This window comes from Lonchura striata, chromosome 7 (genome assembly GCF_050655825.1).
Source record: "Lonchura striata isolate lonStrDom1 chromosome 7, ASM5065582v1, whole genome shotgun sequence".
NCBI classification, from domain to species: Eukaryota; Metazoa; Chordata; class Aves; order Passeriformes; family Estrildidae; genus Lonchura; species Lonchura striata.
The window spans coordinates 6,723,264-6,747,601 of NC_140709.1; the positions used below are offsets into that span (position 1 = coordinate 6,723,264).

A 24,338-nucleotide genomic window follows, 5' to 3' on the forward strand; every position below is an offset into this window, starting at 1 on the left:
AGTTGATCTCGATAGCAAGTTACAGTTTTCCAAAATAAAGAGTGGCCAAGAAGTGCAGTTACAAGTACTACATTTTTGATCTTCCAAGATTTAAATGGTCATGAGCCTTAGCATTATTTTTGCCATTGGGATTTCAGTAAATTGAGGAGTACAAGCAATAAATGACTTAATTTCTACAAAATACTCAAACCCTTCACATCACAGTACTTACTGCAAAACAAAGGCTTAATATCAGCTGCATGCCAAGCCAATGGAAGACCGTCAAAGAAAATGTGTTTCCATTGCCATTTCTTTCTCCTGAATAGCAAATTATTTGAAAAAAAAACATTTTGAAAAATAATCAGAACATCAATTTACCTTTCACTTCAACAGTAAACATATATTCTTAATCTAACATTCACAAGTCATACTGCCCTGTAAAACTGCTGCTTAATATTCAGCCAAAGAGCATGTCTCAAATACATTACTCCTTGTGGAAGACAAGACATGAGAAAGCAACCCCATTAAAAATTGCAGGTTAATAACTCAGTAGAAAAAGGCCAGTGGCATACACTGCAAGAGAAAAAACCCAACACATTCCCTATTCTGCTTTGGGCACACAAGATCTCTTCAGTTTCAGGTAAATGAGAAGGGAGCATCAAAATTTAAAATTAAAGACTATTAGCAAAACCACTGCAAGATAACAAACATTAAATGTTTGTTATTAAGGCAGACTGTACTATGTGGCAATGCACCCTAAGCAAAGCGTGCACCACTCTTTTTGTTTTCCTTCTAATCCAGCTTTCTATGGACATCACACAAATCCATCAACATGTAGGTTGTCTACAAATCTCTTCACGTGAATAATTTGAATAATTAGACCCCAGGTAAAAAACAAGTATTCCTCACTTCTTTTTCTATCTCGTTCCATCTTCCTCATAAAGTGAACCCTTCTTCGGTGCTGAAAACTCATTTCAAAACGTATTATAAAGAGATGGTAAAAAAACAGGCCGTGACGTAGCTTGCTCTCAAGTCCACTTACACTTTACACTACAATATGGTAGATATACCCACATGCAAAATTATCCAACGTGCGGCAGAAATTTTAAGAAAATGAAAACATAATAGACGAAGAGCCCTGTGTCCCACTCCAGCCAGCCCTGGCTATATTAGGGAAGGGGAAGGGCCGGGCTGGCCCCGCCGGACCGTGACCCCCGGCCGGGCTGCACCCACGGCCCCGCGGCCGCACCCCCCTCCCTCAGCGCTGCCCCCGCGCTGCGCACTGCGGGCGCGGCCCCCCTCCTCCCTCAGCGCACTGCGACCCCCGCCCGCCGAAGCGCCTTCCCCGGCGGCACCCCGGGCTCCTCACCGGGGCGGAGCGCTCCTTCCCGGGCTCGTAGCCGGGCTCCTTCCCGGGACACCGCGCCCGGTGGGTGGCGGCTCCTCACACACGAGGGGCGCCGAGCCCAGCGCCGAGCACCGCTCGGGTTCCTCCTGCTGCTGCTGCCGCGGCGGGGAGAGAGGCCCCGCCCCCGGGCTGTCTCCACCAATGGCTGCGCGGGACGCTACTGATTGACAGCCCCTCCGACAAATAAACGTCACGGCGCCCTCCCCCCGGCGCTGCCGCGGAGTGGTGCCGCTCGGCGCTTACGCGAAGCCGAGCCCGCCCGGAAGGCGGCGGCCAATCGGAGGGCACGGCCGCCTTGACAGACAAACGCGAGCACCAATAGGAGCGGCGCACCGGCACCGCAAGGCCCGCCCCCTGCGTGCAGCCCATGGCCGCGGGCGCACGGAGCGATCCCGCGGCTGTGGCAGTGCGGGGTGTGAGCGGCCTTCGCTTCGTGCTCTGGCTGATTTCACTTCACCTGCGCTGTTCCCCTGGTCCCGGGCCTGAGGTGTATCCCGAGCAGCACCTCCCCGGTTCCGCTGGGTCCCCGCGCCAGCGCTCCCGCAGCCGCACGGCGACCGCACGCTGGCGGGGCAGGCTGGGATCTGTAGTCGGGGGCGCAACCTCTCGCTCCCCCGGCTCCTCGCCCCGTTCTGGCCTTCATCGTTCTTCCCAACCCCGAGAGCCGGCGGCACTGCCCGGTCCAGCCCGGCCCTTAGAGCGCCATCCTCGCCTTCCCTCCGTTCCCAGCCCCGCTTCCTCCTTCCCGCCCCTCCGGCTCCCTCAGCCCGCCCGCCCCAGCGGACCAGCGTCCAGCACAAGGCACGGCCCGGGAGGAAGATGATTTTTAACTCGCTCCTGCGGAAGCGAGGCCCAGGGGCAAGAAGAGTGGAAAAAGCAGAAAAAAAATAAAGAGAAAGCGGTCCCCGGGCCCAAAAGCGCTTCCCGTCCGTGACCCCTGGCCATGCGTCACTTCCCGGCGGCCGTTCGAGCGCGGAGCCCGCGGCCGTGAGGGCTGCCCGGGGAGGGGCGCGCTCGGCGTCGGGGCCAGGCGGGGACCAGCTGCCGGGTGCCTGCTGCTTGTCCCCAGCCCGTGTTTGTCGCAGGTTTCACTTCTTGCGGTTGCTCCCGCTGCCTCGTCGCATTGTGCGCTCAGGTGTTTCTGCGATTGCAGCTGCAGGGACTTGCGTAAGTAAAATAAAAAACGTGCCCCCAGGCAGGTGTTGAGGTGTGCGCTTCCCTCCAGCACGGTACAGCGGCCTGTGGAAAAACTGTTCTCTGCTCAAGAACTCTGTGGTGTCTTTTGCTCCGTTTGATTGCTTTCTCGTGTAGTGTTCTTTAAGATGCTGTGTTCTGATGAATAGACTTTCAATTCTATGTTATCCCACTGGAGGCTTCTCAGAGCAAGAAAGACAAGAGCTGCTAGAGAGAGTCCAGCGGGGGCCACAAGGTGATGAGGGGTCTGGAGCATCTTACGGGGAGATGTTTAGTCTGGGAGATGTTTCGTCTTCTCCTGCTTAGTCTGGAGAAGATAAGACTGAGAGGGGATCTCATTAATGCACATTAATATCTCAAAGACAGATGCCAATAGGATGGTGACAGACTGTAGTGGTGCCCATCAGCAGATTGAGGAGCAGCAGCCATAAAATGAGACAGAAGTTCCACCTCAGCATGAGGGAAGACTTCTTTAGTGAGATGGCAGAGCACTGGAGCAGCTGCCCAGGGAGCTCGTGGATTTTCCCTCTCTGGAGACATTCCAAAGCCACCTAGATGCATTCCTGTGTCACCTGCTCCAGGTGACCCTGCCTTGGCAGGGGGTCTGGATGAGCTCCAGAGGTCCATTCTAACCCAAACAATTCTCTGATTCTGTGAAACAGTTGATTAATCAATCAGCCAAGATGTTCTTAGAGCCTTGAATTCCCTATTAAGTTTTATTGAACATGCAGTCATGGAGCAGTTAAGTCCATCAAGAGGAAATTTATGAAGCAAAATCCTTAGTGAAAAGACTGATTTGTCTTAGACATGTGCTGCTGAGCTGCATTAAAGGGCTATACTTAGTGGCCTGTAAAAATAAGCAGTGGGTTTAAATTATGTAATCAGCTTGTGTTGACAAACAGCTATTGAAAAACTTAAAAGTTGTCCTTGAACTTGTCATCAGTTTTGCATCAATCTTTCCAATAAACAGCCCCAGGGGTAATATCCTCAAAAAGCTGGGTCTCAGTTGCTGCCTCTGGAAGGATAAGGGCCTATAGTGAAATGCAGTATAGCAGTAGCACTGATTAGAAAGAAATTCAACATTGGTTTTTTTCAAATTTTATTTTATTGTTTGCATTGTGCTTATCCCTCAGTAGCTACTTACTTTTCCAGATGATTTATGATTGATTGAACATGATAGAAGTTGGAGCAGATTACCTGGAAATACTGCTGATGTTGTTTCTCTCATGTATGAGCTGTTTACTTGCTTGAATTTAAAAAAAGTTTCAGTGCAATAATTTTTATATGGCAGCTTGGCTTTCTTGGAAGTTTGAGAGACTTCTTCAAAAGTTTTCATGGAAATTATAGTTACTATACAAATATGTTTATAAAATTTACTGTTTTAATTCAGTTTTGAAAAGCAGTGGGAATTGGACTGCATTGAATAGTTTATAAGTACATTGTTGTAGAGCCCTTTCAGAAAAACTTCATCAGAGTGGAAAAATGGGAATCACTTTTACAAAACACATGGTGACTCCCATCAAATAAAATCATTTATCCTGGGGTTTATGGGTTCTGCATTTCATAATTTTTTACTGGTTTTTTTATGTCCAATGAAAGAATTGTGTTGTAGATCCATGAATCTTCCTCATCCCTTTTAAAAGCTGGGGTCATTTACCACTATCTAGTCCTGAGATACTTAAGCAATAAATTAATAGTTACTCAGTTTAGTAATTTAACTATTTCATCCCTGATTTCCATTAAAAGGCTTTATTAAATACTCTAGCGTTTGAGTTTTTTAACTAGTGAAGTTTGTGCAGCTGTATGAAGTCTCTGAATGAAAAGATAGGTCCCCACACAAAACCTTTTAGGTCTATTTTGTCTGAAAAAATATGAAGCTCCAGAACTGGTGATCTGGGGATGTGGGAAGGTTGATGTGATCTGAATTACAGCACATTAAGGACACAGAAAAAATTGTGAAAAGTTGTAGTTAGAGAATATATGCACTGGTTTTCCCTCTCCCCTTATATCTTCTAAATCTGCAGTGACTAGAACAACAGATACAAATTGCTCTTCTGCTATACCGACTAAATTATTTCTTAAATAGACTATTTTTATTTCTTGACATTATTACAGTGTGTACATAAGTACTCTGTTTCAGAACATACATGATCACCATTGCCACGATCATTGTATATGTTTTAATAGCCATTGTTCACCACATGTGGAGTTCTTTAATTATTCACCTAGTCTGTAAGTATTCACCATTCATTTATCCAATCACTCACCTGGAGAAAAAAAAAAAACTAAACAAAAACTGGTACATATCTGGAAGTTAGTGCTTTCTGTTTTGCTGCTTTCTAAGATCTGCAAAGTCAGTTTTAACCTTGTTAATGACTGATGCAGAAACATTTTGCAGGGTAGTATTGCTATATACTGACTCATGTGCCTCCTGTAATTCAGATCTATGCTTCTGAAACTGTATGGTTCCTATTCAGTGTTTCAGTGAAAAGATCTTGTCATGATCTTGTTCAACAGAAAGTTAATTATGTTAACATTTAATTCTCATATTGTCACTCACAATAAGCTATATAGGGGGCTGATCACAAGTACATTATTATCTCTGCATTTATAGAATGGAAAATTATCAGAGAAAATGAGTCACAAATTTCTTCAGAGGCGAATCTCAACTGAGTGTTGAACAGCTTTGTTGGGCCCACAAATCCTGCAGCATTGTTGACGTGTGGCTCTACAAAAAGAATTAATTTTTGTTTGTTTGCCAGCAGTCTTAAGTATCATACCTTAATTAACTTTTAAAGGAAAAAGATATGCAGTGGAAAATGTTGTGATAATACTGAAGTGATTATTGTTATTTTCCCAACATTTAGAATGGAAACATTCCTGTTTGCTCAAGTGAGAGTGGAAGCAGGTATTTATTTATTGAAGCTTTATGAATTTTTTTCTGGGAAATGCTTGTCTTGGGCACAGAGGGGCTTTCCATCTTCTGTTAAGTTAAGCTCTGTGGTGGACATGCATGAAAGAGCCTGGTACTCATCACAGTACTTGTATCTGCTGCTGAGTGTTCCAGAGGCGCAAGGAATAGGAATATTTTTTCTGTAAAGCTGTACCAAAGATTCCACTTAGAAAAACAGGGGAAAAAATTGCCACGGTCAATGCAATGCTCATGTCCCAACATTTGTGTGTTGATCAGTTTTATACATTTAAATTCACTATTCTTTCCTCATTGCCCAGCAGAATGCTATGTCAGCATGGTTGTGGTTGAACATCCCTTCCTTGTAGAAGTGGTAGTGGAGGCCCAAGAAGGAATGCCTGGAAGTTCCAGTGTTTCCCTGTTCAGTTCTTCCACAATGAGAATGTCATGGAACTGGCCTGGAGGCTCATCCACAGCATTTTCTTTTCGTTTCCCTGAATGCCTGATGTGTATCCTGGTAGATGTGCCTGTAATTCAACCTGTAACCGAAAAAGCACTTAATCATTTTCTCTCTGCCTAAATGTCATTAGCCTGACTAGCAATGGCACTGACAGATCCCCCAAAATCCTAATTTTTCTGGAATTGCACAAGAGTTTTGTGGATTTTCAGAACATTCGGTTCCTGTTCTCTGTCCTTTCCCTGACAGCGGTACTGACAGCTACTTTTTTTTTCCTCCAGATGTGACAAGTTCCTGATAATTTATATTTGCTGTGCTTTCTAGTCCTCTGTTCTTTTCCTTTATATATCCCTGATTTTAAGACAGTATTGCCTGTGAGGCATTCAGAGCAGGGGGCTCAGTGATCCCACAGCATGTCAGAATAGTGTCCACCAGGTTTTGTAGCCAAAGCTTCATAAGCAGAATTCCTTAGGAACAGAGGTGCAGTTCTTTCACTGTGACTGTGGTTTCACCTGAATCCATCTGCCTGTTCTGCCTCCTCACCTGGACTCCATGGAAGGAATGTGTTGCAAACTGCTGATCCTATTTTCTAATACTGCTTACTTCAACCATTTACACTGTTTCCAGGTCTATCTCACCTTGTAAGCAGGGAGTGTCAAAAAGCAGGTTACTGTGGGTCCTTGGTGTGAGTGACCACAGAGCTCAGCACATCCCTCTTGTCAATATGATAGCTCATGCCTTGCATCACATCTGACTTCCTCCAGATTGCTTCAGAAATAGGTCACTATCAAAAAACCTGAGTGCTCCAAGTTCAGAATTTTGCTGTCAAACCTGGTGGTGCTGCTAAGAGTCCAGGCAGCCTATTTTGGGTGACATTCTTTGTTCCTGTGGTAATCCTGCTCCTGACACAGGCCATGAATCCAAAATAATTAGGTACTATTTTGTTGCAAAGGTTTGTTTCTTTCTTTGTGTTCAGTTAGTGCACTGCTACTGAGCTATATAAGCTTTTGTTTGCTTTAAGTCTGTTGAAGCTAAAAGAGAGCAAAAGTGAATATTTCTGCTCTGACACTGTCCCTTGAACAAAAATGAATGAAGAATCAAAATTTTTCATCTTTAAGCACACTATGAGAATTTTTATTGATTAGTTTTGTGGTTTAAGATTGTTTCTTTCTTAGGGAAATAAAGTTCTTAACTATTTTTTCTTTTATTTTTCTTCTTTTTTTCCACTTCTCCCTAAGTGGGCATATTTTCTCATTTTTTTTCTGATTTAACTTTTTAGGGTTAAAAATTTAAAGGACTGTTAGTTCCATCATCAGAAGTTAAGTAATAATTTTTTTTTCCTGGAACTCTTCTGCAAAATGTTACTAGAAGAGTTATATTTCAGTGTCCATGAGTAAGCTCGATTTGAATGGCAAATAACTTCCTTTCATGAATAAGGTGTTTACTACAATAATTATTTCATAGTGTAAAGGAAGAGGCACATGCTATCCTCTTCCTCCTGGAATAGTTAGAATATTTTATGGATACTGAGGTGAGGGAATCTTCTTCCAACATCTGCACAACTTTATGCTTTCCAGAGACAAGTCTCAAAACTCAAGGAATGTTGTGTAGATATTGATTATTCCATCAAGCTTTATCCTCTCTTCTGCCATGTAGGTAAGATATCTTCTTTCTCTTTTGTTTCCCTCTGGTTCAGCATGGCCAGTGCTCTCCAGGAAACACCTTCACTCGAAGCCTCTCAGTTAGAGGATGTTGATGCTAAGCTGTCCTTCCTACCTGAAAGACTGAGAAGGAAGCTGCTTCCTTTTCAGGAAAAGGGCATCATATTTGCACTTCAGAGAAGTGGCAGGTAAGATTATTGTATTCAACTTAGTGTATCACATGCTAAAAATTTATGTGAAAATAAAGTATGCAGACATTAAGTAGAAAAATAATAAATTTATGTTTCTATAGTTGTAAGTAAGAATATTATGCTAAAAATAATTACTTTAGGTAAACATTTTTTACAAAGGTTATTCAATACCAGCAGTCCTAGGTGAGTTACATTGCAGAATCTTTCATAAACTGTAACATGGTTTAAAATGAGTTGTGGGGTTTTTTTCCACAGAGGATGAAGAGGTTTAATAATGCATTACGCAAAAGAATTGTAGTATCAAAGTTCTCATGTGGAAGGAGGTTGATATCAGTAGGACCATCATTTTTGTTATGTTAATAGAGAATTCCTAAAATAAGTTAATTCACATTTGATTCTTTAGTTTTTAATGGCATTGTAGAGCTGTAAAGGGAATGACTAACAGATCCTGATGCATCTGTGTGGTTTTCTATTTTAAATTTGATACAATTTTGGAGTGTAATCAGGGTGTTCTGGAGCTCACTGAGCTGCAGCAGCAGAGCAGGAGAAGCCTTGCAGAATGCTGGGTTAGCCAGTGCAGCAGCTGATGGAGTAGGCATTCAACAACTAAGTACCTGGCAAATAAAAAAACACAGTTTATGCTGCAGAGGCTGGAAATATTTTGCTGAGTAAGAGCCTGTTAGTGAGTTACAGGGTCAAAAAGAAAAGGGGGAAATGCTATTTCCACATTAATAAATTTTAGGAAATGTGAGCAATTGCAGCCTAAAGCTGTGAAACCACTGTATGCTGTTGTTTTGGAAAGGAATGGTGTTGGGCAGGTCTGGCACAAATAGAATTACTGTAGCCTGTGTGGGAAAGATGGATGAAATTAGTTCCTGATTATTTCAGCATCTTGCTGAGAAGGAGAGACTTAAGGCCTAAAGGGGTTGTTTGCTAATGTTTGTGACTGTTCTCAGGGGAAAAGAAATGTGCATCTTTCCCTCTAAAAGTGAAAAATTAGAAAGGAAAATTTTATCAGCAGTTCTTAGAATTACATGGAACTTTTAATCAATTAAAATCTCTTCATTTTTTTCTCTTTGATTATTTTCCTTTGGCCAAAACCCTTTAGCAGTGCTGTCTCAGGGAATGACCAAACCATCTGTTTTATGCTGCTGGTTTCAGGGACAGAACAGAAGGATGAGTCCAGCCCTTCACAAGAGAGCCTGAGATTTGATATGCTTTGTGCTGAATTGGCATGAACTGCTTGTGATCACCAGCCATATCAGGCACTTGCTTGCTGCACAGCCTGAGAATGGGTGGATATAATTTTAATAGATAGCTAAGACTTTGGTAGAATAGCAAAGCCTGTGTTAGAGTTTTTAATAAATGTGTTAGAGAATTTAATAAATGCAAAGCCCTTGGCTGCCATAGAATGCAATTGAGGTATATATTTGTGTATACAAATAGTGAAATAACAGCAGCTATTAAAATTTTAAAAACGACACATTTAATTAGTGTAGGCTAATGGATGTATTTGAAAGTGGCATAATCTTCTGCAAGCTATTCTGTAATATAGAGGTTCCTTGGGAAGCAGCTTAACTGTAGGACTGGATAAATTTTTATCAGATGCTTCTTCTTTTTGTTGAAGTAGTAACAATTGCCTGCAGTAAGTATTCAGAAAGGTTTGAAATACCTAGTCTAATGACTCTCTGTCATGGAAGGAATTCTATTTTTTTCATTAGGGTTATGGGTTTGTGTTGGGTTTTTTCCTTTAAGGATTTCACTAACAAGAGTTTTGCATAACCCAGCAGTGGTGGTTTTCATGTGACATGCATATGAAAAAATGTTCATCATGACTGCAAGAAATCTTGCTGCTTGGCACAGTAAATTCTATATGTAAGCTGGGTCACATTGAGGAATTGTATGCACACTCTCAGCCAGCTTCTATATAAAGTGTTTTAAGTCAAACTTTCCCAAGGAGTATTTTGTAAATGTGTCCCTTGCTTATGCAAGAGATCTATATCTCTTCCTGTCCCAAAACAGAGAACAAGAGCCTCTGGTGGTTGTAGCTGAATTTTCTTATTAGTTTGTCAGCCCTTGCCTCACAGAAGTCTTTCCCTTTTGTGTACTCCATAATGATTTAAACCTTCTTTCAGTATTCCCAGTGGTATATTTTCTGTAGAAGTGTCTTTTCTAATTTTAAAAAATATGTAAGCATAGGGCTTGAAGTGAGCAATATGTGCATCTCTGCCCATCATTCTTCTTCCCCCAGGCTATGCACTCCCTTCACAGGCATCACTTAATCCATGCTTTCCTGGAGTGGTAGGAAACTAGTGTAGAGCAAGTGTTGGCTGAAGAGATTCAATTAATATCATCTTAGATTAGACAAGAACCCAGCATAAAAAAGGGACTTATTATTAGCACAAATTCTTATTTTTTGCATGGAAGGGGCTGGGAGCAAGCTATTAATTCCCAAAGCATAAAATAAATATACTGTTGTGATTTGTATTTTTGATTCATTGGTAAATGAATCAAGGGCTTTTCCAGTAGATGCTCCAAAGGCATTATCTCATCTAACAGAGACTGCCTAGCACTTTCCTAGGAAATTACAATTCTAGACCCAAAAAGACAGTGTGTGCTTCAGCGTAAGTTAACACACCTTTTATCTCAAAAACATGCCTTAAAGGTGAATAACTGACTGGCTGCTTATTCCTTACTAGAGATTATTCTTCAGACATGCACTTTGGAATGGCTGCCTAGGGATGGATACAATTTATAGTCATTGTCTGTAGCCCCAAACATTAATGTGCAGAAAACCTGGGTGCACACAACTTACATCCATGAAAAGTGTTTCATTTTTGTGATTTTCTTTCAGTGAAGGTGTAAGTTACTTTTAAAAACAGCAATGATATGTATTTATTTATTTGTGTGTGCTTTGAACTGTCTCTTTTACATAAAAACCAACCAACTTGTCCCTTCCAGGAATGTGACCCGTTAGCAATAGGCTTAGGAAAAACTGAGGGTTGTTTGGGTCAGATGTGTGTGTGCTGTTGGGAGGTGGAAGTGAGCAATTCTCTGCTCTCTGCTGCTTCTTAGTCATGTTTGGGCAGATGTGGACAAATCCCCACTTCCTAAGAAGTCAGGGTAGCACTGTGGGGTCACCAGGTGTTAGTGTAGAGGTGGCAGTGTTGAAGCACAATGTTCTGGAAAATGTGGTGGAAGTTTGGGTAAAATATGCAGCATACAGAGATACTTGGGCAATTGACTTAATGGTGTTGATAAGAATGGTATTCAGTCTCATTTGATCTCTCATCTCTCTTTGAATATTACTGATTTTTGCAGCTGCTGTTTGTCCATACTTGGAAAGTCACAATTATTTTTACAGTCTATTCTTGTTTTACATCCTCTCTTTACAGAAGTGTTTATTCACCTGAATACACTGTAAAAGAGGCATACTGTTATTTGAAATTTAGGTCTCATGCTACTGAATATCACTAAATGCTTTATCAAGTTTTGTAATAAAAACTGTCAGCATGTGATTTGCAAGCATCATTATTTAGCATTGCTTGTCTTGTAGATGGTATCTGTAAAAGATGCCTTCAGACACACAGATATATTTCTTTCTAGGCATGTTGGCAGAACAATTTGTTTAAACTGGATGCAAAAGAGGACTTGGAGATATTTACCACCCATGTAACAAGCAGTTCCATTATAATTGTATGCTCAAACTATTTTACCAGAATGGTCTTGTTTCCTCTGTAAGTTTGAGAGGTAATACATTCACTTATATATATTCAGGAGCATATGATTTTTAATCTCCCATACATGCTGGTCTAATGCTGTTAGACACAGTAAAAAAAGAAAATTACCATGGATGGCAATATCAGGTTGTGCAGAGTTCACATCTGCCATTAAGAACAGATGTTTTCATGCATCAGTTTTAATGCAAGGGAAATTGTTTTATTAGGTAGTCCCTATCTAGAGCAAGAAAACGTTTTATAGTGTTTAACTTTTTTGGATAATGGGCTACAGAGAACCATTATGGCAGTGAAAACATTAGAGAAAATGGGAATGTCCTCTGTTACAATATTGAGTCAGTTGCATACACTTCAAAATAGTTTTTTTTCCCATTCACAGTGTCTCTGATCTCTATCAAGTTACACAGGGAGAATACATAATTATCTCTTTATTAATTAAAACAGACTTTTACTTCAAAAATTACAAGGCTTTGTAGAAATTAGTTCCCTCTCTCCCATCTTCAAAGTTGACCAAAACACCAAAGGTTCAAATCATAATTTCCTGAAAGATGCTTCACTAGAAAGGCACAGCATACACAATCTGCTGAGGGTTTAGCAGCTGGGCCATAGAAATGGCAGCTCTTGGGCAGGAAGCAAATAGAAATGCTTGGAATTCCCAGGCCCAGCCCTTTGTAGGGTGAGGAATTTCTGATAAAAGTCCCATTTAAATTCTTATGCAAATTTCTACACATATTTCTTTAACTTTCTAGGATGTATTATCCATTGAGTAGTATGAAAGGTATAATTTTATTTGAGTTGGGTGTCTAAGGAAGCTATAGTTTTGGATTTTGGAAGCTAATGATTCCATCAGAATCATCCACCAGAAAGAGAAAATATGTTCAGTCCATGCACTCCAATGCAGTTTGTGCTAGAGCAGTAGACCCTTTTGTTTTACAGTTTCCTATAACTATTTTTCACTTTCACTGTTATTTTTGTCATCATTACTGAGTTTGCTTTTGGGTTTTATGTTGTCTATTAATCTTCCTTTCACCTTCTGTCCAATGCAATTGTTGCTTTCTGTCTTGTATTGCCTTTTTAAGTTAGCAGAGCTTTTGTTTTACTTTGCTTTTATCTTTGCTATTTTTGATCCAGGATTGCTGATTGATTTGCTCTTTCAGTGTATTTCTGTTCTTCAGTTTCTTGTCTTTGACAGTAGCTATGAATTAAAGAATAGATTTGCCTTTCAATTCCATTTGGAAGCACTAAGCCTGGTTGCATATCTATATATCTCTTACTGTCTATATCTAATTTTTCTGTCCTTTGTTTGAAAGGTCATAGGTTTCTGCAAGTTGATGTTGTGATTAAATGCAAGGCCAACTGCTTTTTACCATTGTCTGATATTTTTTTCAGAATCAGCTCTATGGTTTAAAGGAACACTTACAAAAATATTTTACAGACTACTGTTGAACTTTTCCCAGTTACAGTTACTACAATAAAAGCCAAATTACTTAAATTTGCATGTTAGAAAAAGAAATTACCTTCACTTTTTTTTTAATATGAGTATTTCTTCAAATGCTACCTTTTAATTTGTTTTTGGTGGCTTGCAGCATCAAGTGCCATCAACGAGTCTCCATTATTTCTATAACTTGACAGCAGAGATCAGACTGGAAGAAAAATAATTGTAACTTTTTTTTTCCCCTGTCTCTAGTCTCAGTGGTTTGTAGTTAGATAGCCTGAAAAAGCTGTTTGAAACAAGGCATAAGTCTCTTGCTAGAGTAAGAAAGAAATCATTTTTATTCCAATATATTCAGCAACTCAGATGTATAAAATTATTACAATTTTGTGATAAATTGTGGGTCCTTAAACCTGCATGATAACAGGTGAGTTATCTCCAGTCTTAGAGAACAAAGCACAGAAGTAATCTCTGGTGAACAAGAATGGGATTACTATTTAGTGAATATGGAAAGGATCAAACAGTTAATACATTTCAGCTCTGAGGGTTGAAGAAAGATTTCATTTTTTTAAAGATGCTGGTTTGTAATGATTCAGAGTACATCTCACATTTCAGAAGTGCCAAGGAAGAGAGGGATGAATAAATGAAGATGCTAGCTCACAGAATGAGGTTCAGATGCAGGAAGTATGAATGAGAGACTGAGCCAAATTCTGCAGAGCTTTCGTAGCCAGGGAAGCTTGTTTGGAAGTGATGCTGGAGGAACTGGGAAGCAATTCAAATAGAACAAAAAATGCATTGTCAGTAAGTGAATCTAGGATATAATTCAGGAGAGGAACTATGTGGGGCGAAAAAGAAAAAAAGATTTAAGAACAGAAAAAGCCCAGTGGTAGAAATGTGAGAATTTACCTGGGTTTAAACCCTGGACTTGTAACAGCATGAATAGAGAAGAAAATGCAGATTTTAGAAATGTGGGGCACAATTTGTTAGAATGGAAGAGGAGAACCAAGATAGATAAAGATTACAAGTGTGGGTAGTATGTTGTCAACAGTGATAAAAGGAGGGGGAAGGGGAAATGAATTGGTGTTAGCAGTGTGCAGGGAAGGTTTGCAGGACAAAGGGGAGGGAGCAGTTCTGAATGTGAGGCAAGTTACTTTAAGGGGAGTGAATAGAAATAAGGTTTTAAATGAGTGTGAGTCACATTCTGACTGACTTAATGCAAGTTGGAAGGAGAGGAAGAATATAGGCACAAGGGAAAAGTACCCCAGATCACCAGAGTTTATTGGGAAAGTAGTGATAAGTATCTCCATTTCATTGAAAGCCAGTAGGCTGCACACTAAGGAAGGCTTCTACTGCTGCTCACAGGTATTTCAGCCATGCCAGTTAACAGCAAGGTTAACAAACATTTGCAGCCTCGATTATCAGTAGCTGAAAATAGTAGAAGCTATTCTGTTTTCTTGCATTGAGTCAGCTGCTGAACCATTTGTCTCTGAAGCCAGTGACTGAATAGATGAGGAGCTTTCACTGTCATTGTTGGGTGTCTTCTTGGCTGAAAGTTTTTCTAACCTAACTGTTCCATTAATATATTCTCAAAACCTATTGACATGTCTGAGCTTATAACCTTCAACTTGACCACTTTGTTGTGTGTTGTTTCACACATCTTTGCCAAAGCTTAAATACCAGAACACATGTCTGAGAGCTTTGAAATACTAATAAAACATTTCAGGTGGGTTTTTCAGTCACATGTAGAGGAGTGTTGGAGAAAAGCATAAGACAGCATGATTCTCCTCAACATTCCTTTTCAGAACCATTAACAATGCAGATGTAGCAATTTAGTGCACCTTATGTTAAATCAAAATTTGGGGTTTTATTACTTAGGGGTTTCTAAATGCCTTGTGTAGTTCAGGAGCAAGGGTAAGATTGATTTTACATTTCTGGAGCATTATTTTTGATGCAACACCCTTGATTATTGTTGCAAGGGAGTCAGCTCTCTTTGTTCTAGTTTTAGGACTGCGTGCTGTGATTACTGACACACAAATGTAATATATATGTATATAAAACTTGCTTGCGCAGTTTTATATAAAAATGTTCTAAGTTCAGATTCCTTAAATAACCCTTGGTTGAGATGCTAGTGCTGAAGTGTTGGCTTGTGAGTAGGAGGTAAATTATATGTTGTAGTGTTATATAAAACTGACTCACATGAGTAGGTGAGAATCCCAAGAATATCAGGACACCCACACCAGTGAAAGAAAGACTGAAGCTTCCTCTGTACAACATGTTCCAAAGCCTGCATTAACAAAAAACAGCTTTAATTTGCCTGAGTAGTAACAAAATTTTTCACTGTTTTAAAAAATGAAGTGCTGCAGCTTTGACTGTTTGCCTTGGAAAATGCATTTAAAAGGGAAGGAGTTTGTTCTGAAAAAGCTACCTGCAGTTCTTTGTGGTTTTTCCCGGATAAATAGCTGCTGAAAATCAATCAGGAAGTTAAATTATCCTTACAAGCAAGCAACAGATGTATTGGATTGCTGTATCCCTTTAGTTTTTAGTCTACCATGTAAGGAAACACAACTCTCTAAAGAGAATATTATTGCAAATATTTCTGTAGTTACACGAAACCTCTAACACCAGCTGTTTGAATTGGTAGGATCCTTGGTTGTAGAGACCTTAATTCCAGTGTGTTGTTAATCAATATTCCTCCAAGAGTAAAGTTCAAAATGAGATTTTCTCTTTACAAAAATACCTTACTGCAGTAGCCATAATTAATAGAATAAACTTTAGCTGTATTGTTTGCAGGGTAATAGTGCTGCTGACATTTCAAAAGGGGTGACCCAAATGTAACCCAGAAGCGCAGAAATAGAAATTATTTTCATTTAAATGTTTGTTCTTCCCTGAAACTCATTTTATGAAACTGTGTTAGCATTAACCTTCTGATGCAGACTATTTTTGTATGGCTCTATGGCATATGCCACATGAGCTTAGCCTCAGTTTCCTTATGCTTCTCCAGTGAACTCATCTGCATAAAATTTTTAAGATCTGCTTGGCCTTCTGCTTTGCCAAGCTGATTCCAATCTTCTTGACATCAGCACAACCAGGAACTCTTTCTGTGTTTTTTGAGGTTTGAAAAATTATTCTTTCTATCTTTTTAGAGGCAGAGCTTTCCTGATAGAGCTTTCAGAGGGCTCTGTCAGGAGTTCTGGGTTTCTTCCTTAGCTCCTTCCCCTGTTTTTTTGCTTGCTTCAGGTTTCACTTGAAGGTTTGCTGTTTTAAGAATGTATAAATGCACCTTTGCCTGGTGCTTGTTACCTTTACAAGGTATCAAGTACCAAGCCAAGTCTGGTTCTGGGCTTCTGACTCATCCAGCTTCGGGTGGTCTCTTCAGCTGTGGGATTCTCTACATCCAGGAGAAAGCTGGGTTTGTGTACAGCCTCAGGTGCTTGCATTGTTCTCTTCAGTGGAGAGCAGGATGTGTGTGCACCTGAGGTGCACCAGCACAGCAGACCTTGCTCTCTGCAGGCATGTTCACTCACCAGGGTGCATCCTCAATCCATGCTCTTTGTGTTTGCTTGATAAAAGAAAAATATTTTATTTTCAGGCTAATACGCCTCAAAGTGCTGGGGCTGTTACGGTCTAGTGGAGGGCCAAACTATGGTTCCCTCTTATTTGTGAAAGATCCTACTGTGCCCAAGGGCCATCGCTAACCCTACACTGCAGAGGGGTTATGAATAGTAGCAAGGTTGTAGCAGCATGTGCACTGCATCCCAATGAGATTCTGCTGCTTTCTGCTAGGAAAAAAATAGCAGGTTTCCTTGATGAATGGACAGAGATTCACACACAAGCCACAGGATTCACTCTGAAGAAGGGGAACATTTAAAGATTAAATGCAAAAGGATCTGAAAGAATTTGCCATTGACTGGTGCTTTTTGCATGGTTGGACTTTGCTGCTGAAAGTAAGTGCAACTGAGACATCTCAAATGATTTTTTTCCACCCTTTTCTGAAACTTTTGACCATGTGGGCTGAGCTTCTAACAGGATATGAATCTGCGTATCATAGCTCTGATTTATATTCTTGGATAGAGCTATTATTAAGGTGTCATATGAACAGATGGGACATGAATGATGAAGCTCAGATTGGGTAACTACCAGTTGAGAGGAAATGACTAATTGAACTTCAGAGAACAAGAAGTCTGTCTTCTTGCAGTCAAAATATGTAAAACAAAAATACGTATTTGTCCCTTCAGTGTAGCTGAAGGTCTGTTTCTTCTGCTTTTGACAGCATGGAACCTTTATGTCCATGTTGGCAGCTTGTCTGACTGCAATAATGTAGAACATACTGAAGTTTGTTTTAAATAGACGCTGCATATTTTGAAGATTATGTAAAGTATTGCTTTTTAGCAGCTTAGTGCAACTAACTATCTTATAAGTTCTGTGTGATGTGGACTATAAAGATGGGGAAGTTCTTTACACTTCAAATCTAATTGTTGTGATTATAAACTGGAGACATTTCATGATTTTCTTCTCCTCTATAAGCTGCTTTTCTTTGCCCTAGAATCCAGTGAAAATAATTTGGACTTCTTATGTTTTGTAACTACATTAGGCAGACATCTTTAGAATTCTTATATTAAAACTGTGAAAGCTACACAGATGAATGCTTTCAAATGCATTATGTCATAAAATAAATTGAATATCCTCCATTTCCACTTCCATTAACTCCTACCTGTATAATAAACTCAATCTTGTGTGCCGTGTTTAAATTTTGTCAAGTGTGAGTGTCAAATAATGTTAATTAATTGGCATAATTAGCAATTAAAAAACTGTAGCACTTGAGGAATTTGAGTCTGAGCAATGTGAATCCAAGCAGTGATTCATGTTGCTAACGGTATAATCACAGAGGACTTGACACGTTCAGATAACTAACTGGAACTTTAAAACCAATGTAGTGCACTTGATTGACCTCAATCTGGTCAAATTTTAAATGCTGAAAAGTGGATGGGTTGCAAGTACAGGAAGAAAATCCCAACTACTTATGACAAAGCAATTTCATCATTGGGTAGGAGAAGAGAGTGAATACTTAGTAGCAAAATATCACCAGAGATATCCAACTTTAAGCATAGGGGTGTTTCTGTGGCTCTGTTTCTATTGGTACTGCAGAAATGAGGAAGATAAAACTATGTTGATCATTTATGTTACCTCTGTTTGCAGAGTTATTATGGGTAAATTATTATTGTTATTTTTATGATGGCAGCTACTTTGTACTTTCCTTCATTTACCACCAACAAAATGATGAGTTTATGTCTATAAATATTTTGAAGTCATCAACTTTGTTGCTGCTACCTAAGAAGTTTAACTTAAGGAGATAATCAGTGGAAGTTATGACATGAAAACAGGAGATAGTCTATAGCAGCAAAGATTTTATGAGTACAGTCTGAAAATGAATGCAAAAAGCAAAGCAGAACAATTTCTTATTTGTCAGCAGATAAAGTCATCAATGTTTAAGTGGCTTCATTTCACTCTAATGAAGAAATCTAGCTTTATGGAAAACATGCTCCTGTGGTTGACATACTTTTAAAGTTGGTAGTTTTTTCTTTGCTATTCAGTTTCTTATTGTCAGAGCCATTTGTAAATCAGTCTGAATTTGTTCATTTTTGGTTGTTATCCTGAAGGGAAGGAGGAGCATCCAAATAGTTCACCTATGCCAAAGGAAAGTTAAATAGGATTGTACCTATTCTCACTTTTTCTGTTTGTCTGAACTGGCATAATTAATATTTCACTATTTATGCAATTTTACTAAAATTTAAGTTGATTTGCTGAGAAATACTGTATTTGCAGCAGAAGTTGGCAAGGAATACGTTTATTCCTGTCCTCTTTACCACATTTTCTTGCTACCAGATGCAACTTGGTTATTGCTATATTTGTAGTTCATCTCTGATAGTCTTACAATAAGTCATCTTTATTGTTGAAGAAGGTCTGTGGTTTATTCTTGAGCTGTCTCTGCTCTGTAGCTGTTAGTTGTAGTCTTACTCATTTGCTGCATTTGTGTAAGTACTACTGCAACAGTAGGTTATTGTGCATTCCAATTGATTTCAGGCCTCAAACTGTTTTAAAAACATGACTAATGTACTGAAAGCAGTTGGCCTCAAAGAATCTGCAAAAAAGAAAGACTTGTTTTGTAAACTTTACTTCAAGCAATTAACAATGAGTATTGAATGGAAAAAAAAAAACAGTCTTTGAGCAAAAACTGACATTATATTTAAATTAGAATTGTGTGTTCGTTGTCTGCAAAGAAATGTCTTTGCCCAGCTGCAAATCACAGACATTAAGGCCCCACAATCATGAGTTGCCACTAAAAATAATTATCTTCCTGCCTTTTTATTCTTTTGTAAGTCTGTGCAGACTTGGAGACTTTGTTTTGTTATATTTTCTTCCTCTGTTGTCTTTGCTCCATCCCTAACAGCTGGGAGGGGAAGTTGCAAAGCAATTACAAATAGATAGTTTGTTGCTTACAAAAATGAAGTTGTAGAAGAATTAATTTTGAATTATTTTTTTACCCCAGTTGAAAGAAACTGCAGAAATTAGTAGACACTGGAACTTATACTGGCAGGTAGAGTGAGCAAACACCACTTTATTGTAGTTCTGAAAGTATCAAACATTTTATTTTTTTTGGCCAGCTACACTAACTTCAGAGTAACTACCACTAAAAAAGCAGTTCTGTATTACTTGGAAAGATTTTTCTGGATCAAAATACAGAATGTTTATATCTTGTTGTGTTAGATTTTGTTAAAGACACTAAGACCTGGAAGATCTTTCCCATTTTTTCACAGAAGGAGCACTATATTTAAGTTACACAGTGCAATGGGTACATACGGAATCCCGGAGTGATTAAAATACCTTTAAGAAATTCATCTCAAAGATGGCATTTAATGTTTACAGAACATAAATATGCTGAACAGAATCTGCTATTTATGACAGGGGACTCGGAGTTGTCATTGTCTTTACACAGAGTGGCATTGCCAAGTGACTCCAAAATGGGCAAAAAATCAAATTCATTTGCTAATACTTTAGCTGGTAGAATTGGTGGGGGAGAGGGAGTGTCTGCTTCTGTTTCAAAACAAATGTGACAGTTCTGGAAAGCACATTTTTAAAATCAATCTGAAATATAAATAATCCTCAATCATGAAGCATCAAAAGCATTGCTGTTTCTGAAAGACAAGAGAAAATTGAAGATACACTTCTTGCTTTGGAAGTGTCTCTTATGATTACAATTATTCTGTCCCTGGACCTAAGCAGAAATTCTGTTTTGCAATTGCAAGTTCTGCAGTAATGCCTGCAAACCGAATAAACCTTTTTTGAATAATTGTTGTATTTATTTTCAGTTCATACCAAAGTCACTTTTTGTAGATGATATCTGGAGGAATTAAATCACCTTTTTTTTCCTTTAATTGGTTCTGTTAATCCAGAATTTAAATTTATAGTAAACAATTTGTAAGTATTCATTTATGTATTATATTTTGTATTAATTTTTGCTTTTCTTCCCTGTTTTTGTTTCTTACTTAGATGTATGGTTGCTGATGAGGTAAGTGATGTTCCTGTTCCTCTAACACTGTCTTAATGCACTTTGTGCAGATGTGACTTTTTTTGTCTGAGAGGTGTGGGCAGAAAGGCTGGTAATAAAAGAATCCTAATTTGTGTGATAGATATCAGCAGATATCCTGAAAATACCTAAGTGAGGCAAAAATTGAAACTTGACATAAGTTTAGAAGAATCCTTGAGAAAACTTAAAAGGTTACTTTTAATTATAGGTTAAATCTCCTGTACAGTTAAATTTTAAAAACACTGACTCAGTTAATTTTTTTGAAGTGCTTTATAATTGCATAGCAAGTTACTTTTAGTGCATTATTAGACATTCCTGGCCCAAAGAGATTTTTAACAGATATGGTTTCCAAAGATGATTTTTTTAAACTGCTCTAATCAAGTAGTAATAGTAAAATTCATTGTCCATACATTTAAAAATATATGTTGTATTCCATATCAGGGAAATAGGAGTTGAGCATTTCGTCCCCCAGATAAAACATTTTTGTAATAATGTTCTTGAATTGTTCAGTATAAAACCTTTCTCAAAAAGAGAATTGCTGTAGTCTCACAATTCTAATTTGGGTTTTCTTGACACACTAGGAGGGAGAGGGAGATGAGTTACTGGGATTTAAGCATCTCCTCGTACCATAAAAATCTCATTACATCTGGAGATAAACTATCTTGGCATAGAATGCAAAATATCTAGGAGCTGTGGAGAATACAAAAGTATTCAGGGGAAAAGGGAAGCTTGGGAAAAATCAAAATATCAGCAGTAGCTATTTTCTTATTAAAACAGTTTATTTCCCTCCTTGAACTAGAAAATGAGCTGTGCATAATTATGTTAGCAATAAAAAGTCCTGGAAGGTACATTTATTCCAAAATAAAGATTGTCTATTTTGTAATGACAATAGGTGTGGCACTGGAGGAAGTATTGTGCACTGGTGTGTATGCTTTTTGACATGTATGTGCTTTTTGACATATCTCTAAATAAGAAAATGTTGGTAAAATTAAGTATCAGTATTGTGAGCTTGTATGTAAAAAGAAATTATGGGAGAAAACTCAAGGTCAGAGAATTACTCTACTCATCCCTGGGCTGTGTAAGGATTAAAGTAAGATAAAACCAGTATTTTTTGAAAGGTGAACTACAAATATGTTTCTATTTCTTCTTAGAGTGGGGGGAGGCAACATTTTTCCCCCAAAATTTCAGTGTCATTCATTTCCATGCGGGTTAAAGATGGGTTTATATCAAAACTCAAGACCATAATATTTTCTCCAGTTTTTCTAATCTCTCACATTGTTACCTACCTGCTGCTCAGTTCTGTGGGATCTGCATCCAGCCCTGGGTGTGCTGATGATAAAAGCCTTGCTTTTATTCCATATTCATTTCAACCCAGTGCCTGGATTATCACCAGGGCCTGCACAGCCTGAGTTAGAGACACAGCCGTGGCAGGAAACTAAAAGTTAACGTTATTTTATTGGGTTTTTTTTTCACTTGGAATTATTTTCAGATGACCTAAGTACTCCTGGTAACACAAGGGGGACTTGCAGGAAGATTTTAATGAAAACTTGGAATTTTGACTGGAAACTGAGTATCACAATAGCTTTCCTATTGTTTTCTTTCTAGTAATAGTAGAAAAATGCATTGTTTTCTTTTGTACTTGGGAAATCTCTTTATTACATCATTAAGTCGGTCCATTTAGACTCAGTACTGGAGATGTAAGTTGTTGTTTTACGTCTCACTGCTGTAAGTAGCTAGATAGCAGCAAATCCACTCAAATCTCCACTGGACTCCATGGAAAACCTGCCCAGAGCATTTTAAGGCCCATCTCTGCTTTGGTGTTTCACAGGAGTTTGGAACTGTCTCTTGCCATGTGAACAAGCAGAGAAAATAGCTGTATTCTTTGATAAAATCTGGGGAGGAGGAGGGAAAGTGTGTGATATCTTTTAAACAAAGCCCTAAATTCTGAATCTCATAATCATCTGTTGCCATGATTATTCACAGATGGGAGCATTCCCACCTTGGCAATATGTACTTTCCTGTTAAATGTAAATCTTTTGACTCTTCCCCTTGTCTGTACATCTGAATTCTCACTTTCTCATCTGTGGTGCAGGCCAAGGAGAAACCATCAGCCCTGGTGAATCAGAGCAGTAGTTGCTTTTTGTTGCCTCACTGGGTCAAACCCAAAGCTCTTTGTTCTTCACTTGCCTATGCAGTTGAGGACAAAGTTGTTATTGTAAGAAGGCATCCTAAATTTTTCTTTCCTTTGCATAGTATTTTAAAAATGTTTTTGGTAGCTTAACAAATTAAAAAGTTTGATTTTTTTTTTTTTTTAGTCTCTCCTATTAGGACTCTGAACTGAAAATGTTCTGAGATGAATGGAAATAGTTCTTCTGACTTTGATGAGCTAACCAGATATAATACATGTATTAATACATTCAGCTAGGAAAATCTTGTTTCATAAGGATGATCTGTGGTAACAAAGTAATAATTAAATACATCTACATAAGCAGCTCTTTGACTGGGTTTCCTTTATTTGGTTCTGTCTTTGCAAAATCTTTTGGGCTCTTCTGAATGGAATATGCTTTCTGAGCAGAGACTTCTGGTTTTAATATTGTTTTTTTCTTTTATTTTCCCAGATGGGACTAGGAAAAACAATTCAAGCAATTGCCATTTCATATTACTATAAAAATGAATGGCCTCTCTTAATTGTAGTGCCTTCCTCTCTGAGATACCCTTGGGTGGATGAGATAGAGAAGTGGATTCCAGAACTTTCTCCAGATGACATTAGCATCATTCAGAACAAAACCGATATTGGGTGAGTACACTTTGTTCTTCTCTAGAGCGGCTTGCTCACCACCCCCTGCTCAGGGCTACCCTCTAGGCTATCAGAAACACCCTCTGGGCTATCAGCCACTCCTCCCAGTTTTCTGTTCTTGTATTATAGTAGTTACTCATTTGCATTGAAGTTGAGGCATCTGCTTTTTGCAAAGTAGCAAATGCTTGTCTTCTGAAAATTAGATTACTTCAGTGTGTCTCAAATTGAACATACACAGTTATTTCTCAACTCTGATGAACTCATTAGCTTCTGTAAAACATTTTGGGAGAACTTCTGGTGTACATTACAAAATAAGGAAGTAATTACTGTTAGAATTCCATTTAGCACACTGAGAAAATTTGAAAGTTTGAATAAGTAATCCCTAAATAACTGAAAAGGTCATCATGACCTACACTTTCTATCTTTAGATTTAATAGCATGAATTCATCAGAGAGGCTATGTCTTGGGTGTTATTAGAATAACTCTCCTATTACCCTGAATTGCAAGGGTGGTTTTTGTCTGCTTTACTGTAAATGACTTGGTTGATTTTATACTAATATTTAGATGATGTTCTAAAACTTTGGTGTGAGGGAGACTGATCTTCATGTTTTCTGGGAATATCAGAGAGTGACTTGACTGCCAAGACGTGCTGTTTGGAATCTTCCTGGTAACCACAGAAATCCAACTAAAAATATATTTTGAAAGCTTCATCAAAGGGTAATTCCTACTGCTAGTCAAAATTAAAGTTCATTACAGGAAATGGAAAGTAAAATTAGCTTTTTTTTCTAAAGGTATTTATCTGAAAGGTACTTGGTGCTTATAGTGCTGGATGCATAAAGGGGAAATGTGGACTAGGCAAAATGATGGGAAAGTTAAATGGCAGATGAAATTCTGTTCATTTTAAGATTCTTTTTTTTAAAGAGTAGCTTAACTACTTACCTTAACTATTATTACGTATTTTTATTCAAAAACAAGGAAAGATGAAA

The 24,338-nt window shown here is 38.8% G+C and overlaps 1 protein-coding gene across 8 annotated transcripts in view; it reads left to right on the top strand.

Annotated features, from left to right (window-relative positions):
* The first annotated feature begins 2,351 nt into the window (after window positions 1–2,351).
* Window positions 2,352–24,338, top strand: part of ZRANB3 (zinc finger RANBP2-type containing 3) — a 40,731-nt gene continuing 18,744 nt past the window's right edge. For 4 of the 8 annotated variants that reach the window (XR_014956687.1, XM_085584860.1, XM_077784907.2 and 1 more), the window contains exons 1-4: window positions 2,352–2,554; window positions 7,646–7,798; window positions 20,519–20,537; window positions 23,174–23,352. Coding sequence is in view for 5 of the 8 variants with exons in the window: in XM_085584860.1 (XP_085440986.1) it covers window positions 7,647–7,798; window positions 20,519–20,537; window positions 23,174–23,352 (350 nt within the window). In the remaining 3 variants the exon portion in view is untranslated. Of the gene's footprint in view, window positions 2,555–7,645; window positions 7,810–20,518; window positions 20,538–23,173; window positions 23,353–24,338 lie in introns of all 8 variants that reach the window. The other 4 variants (XM_085584862.1, XM_085584863.1, XM_085584864.1 and 1 more) reach the window with 2 other exon arrangements.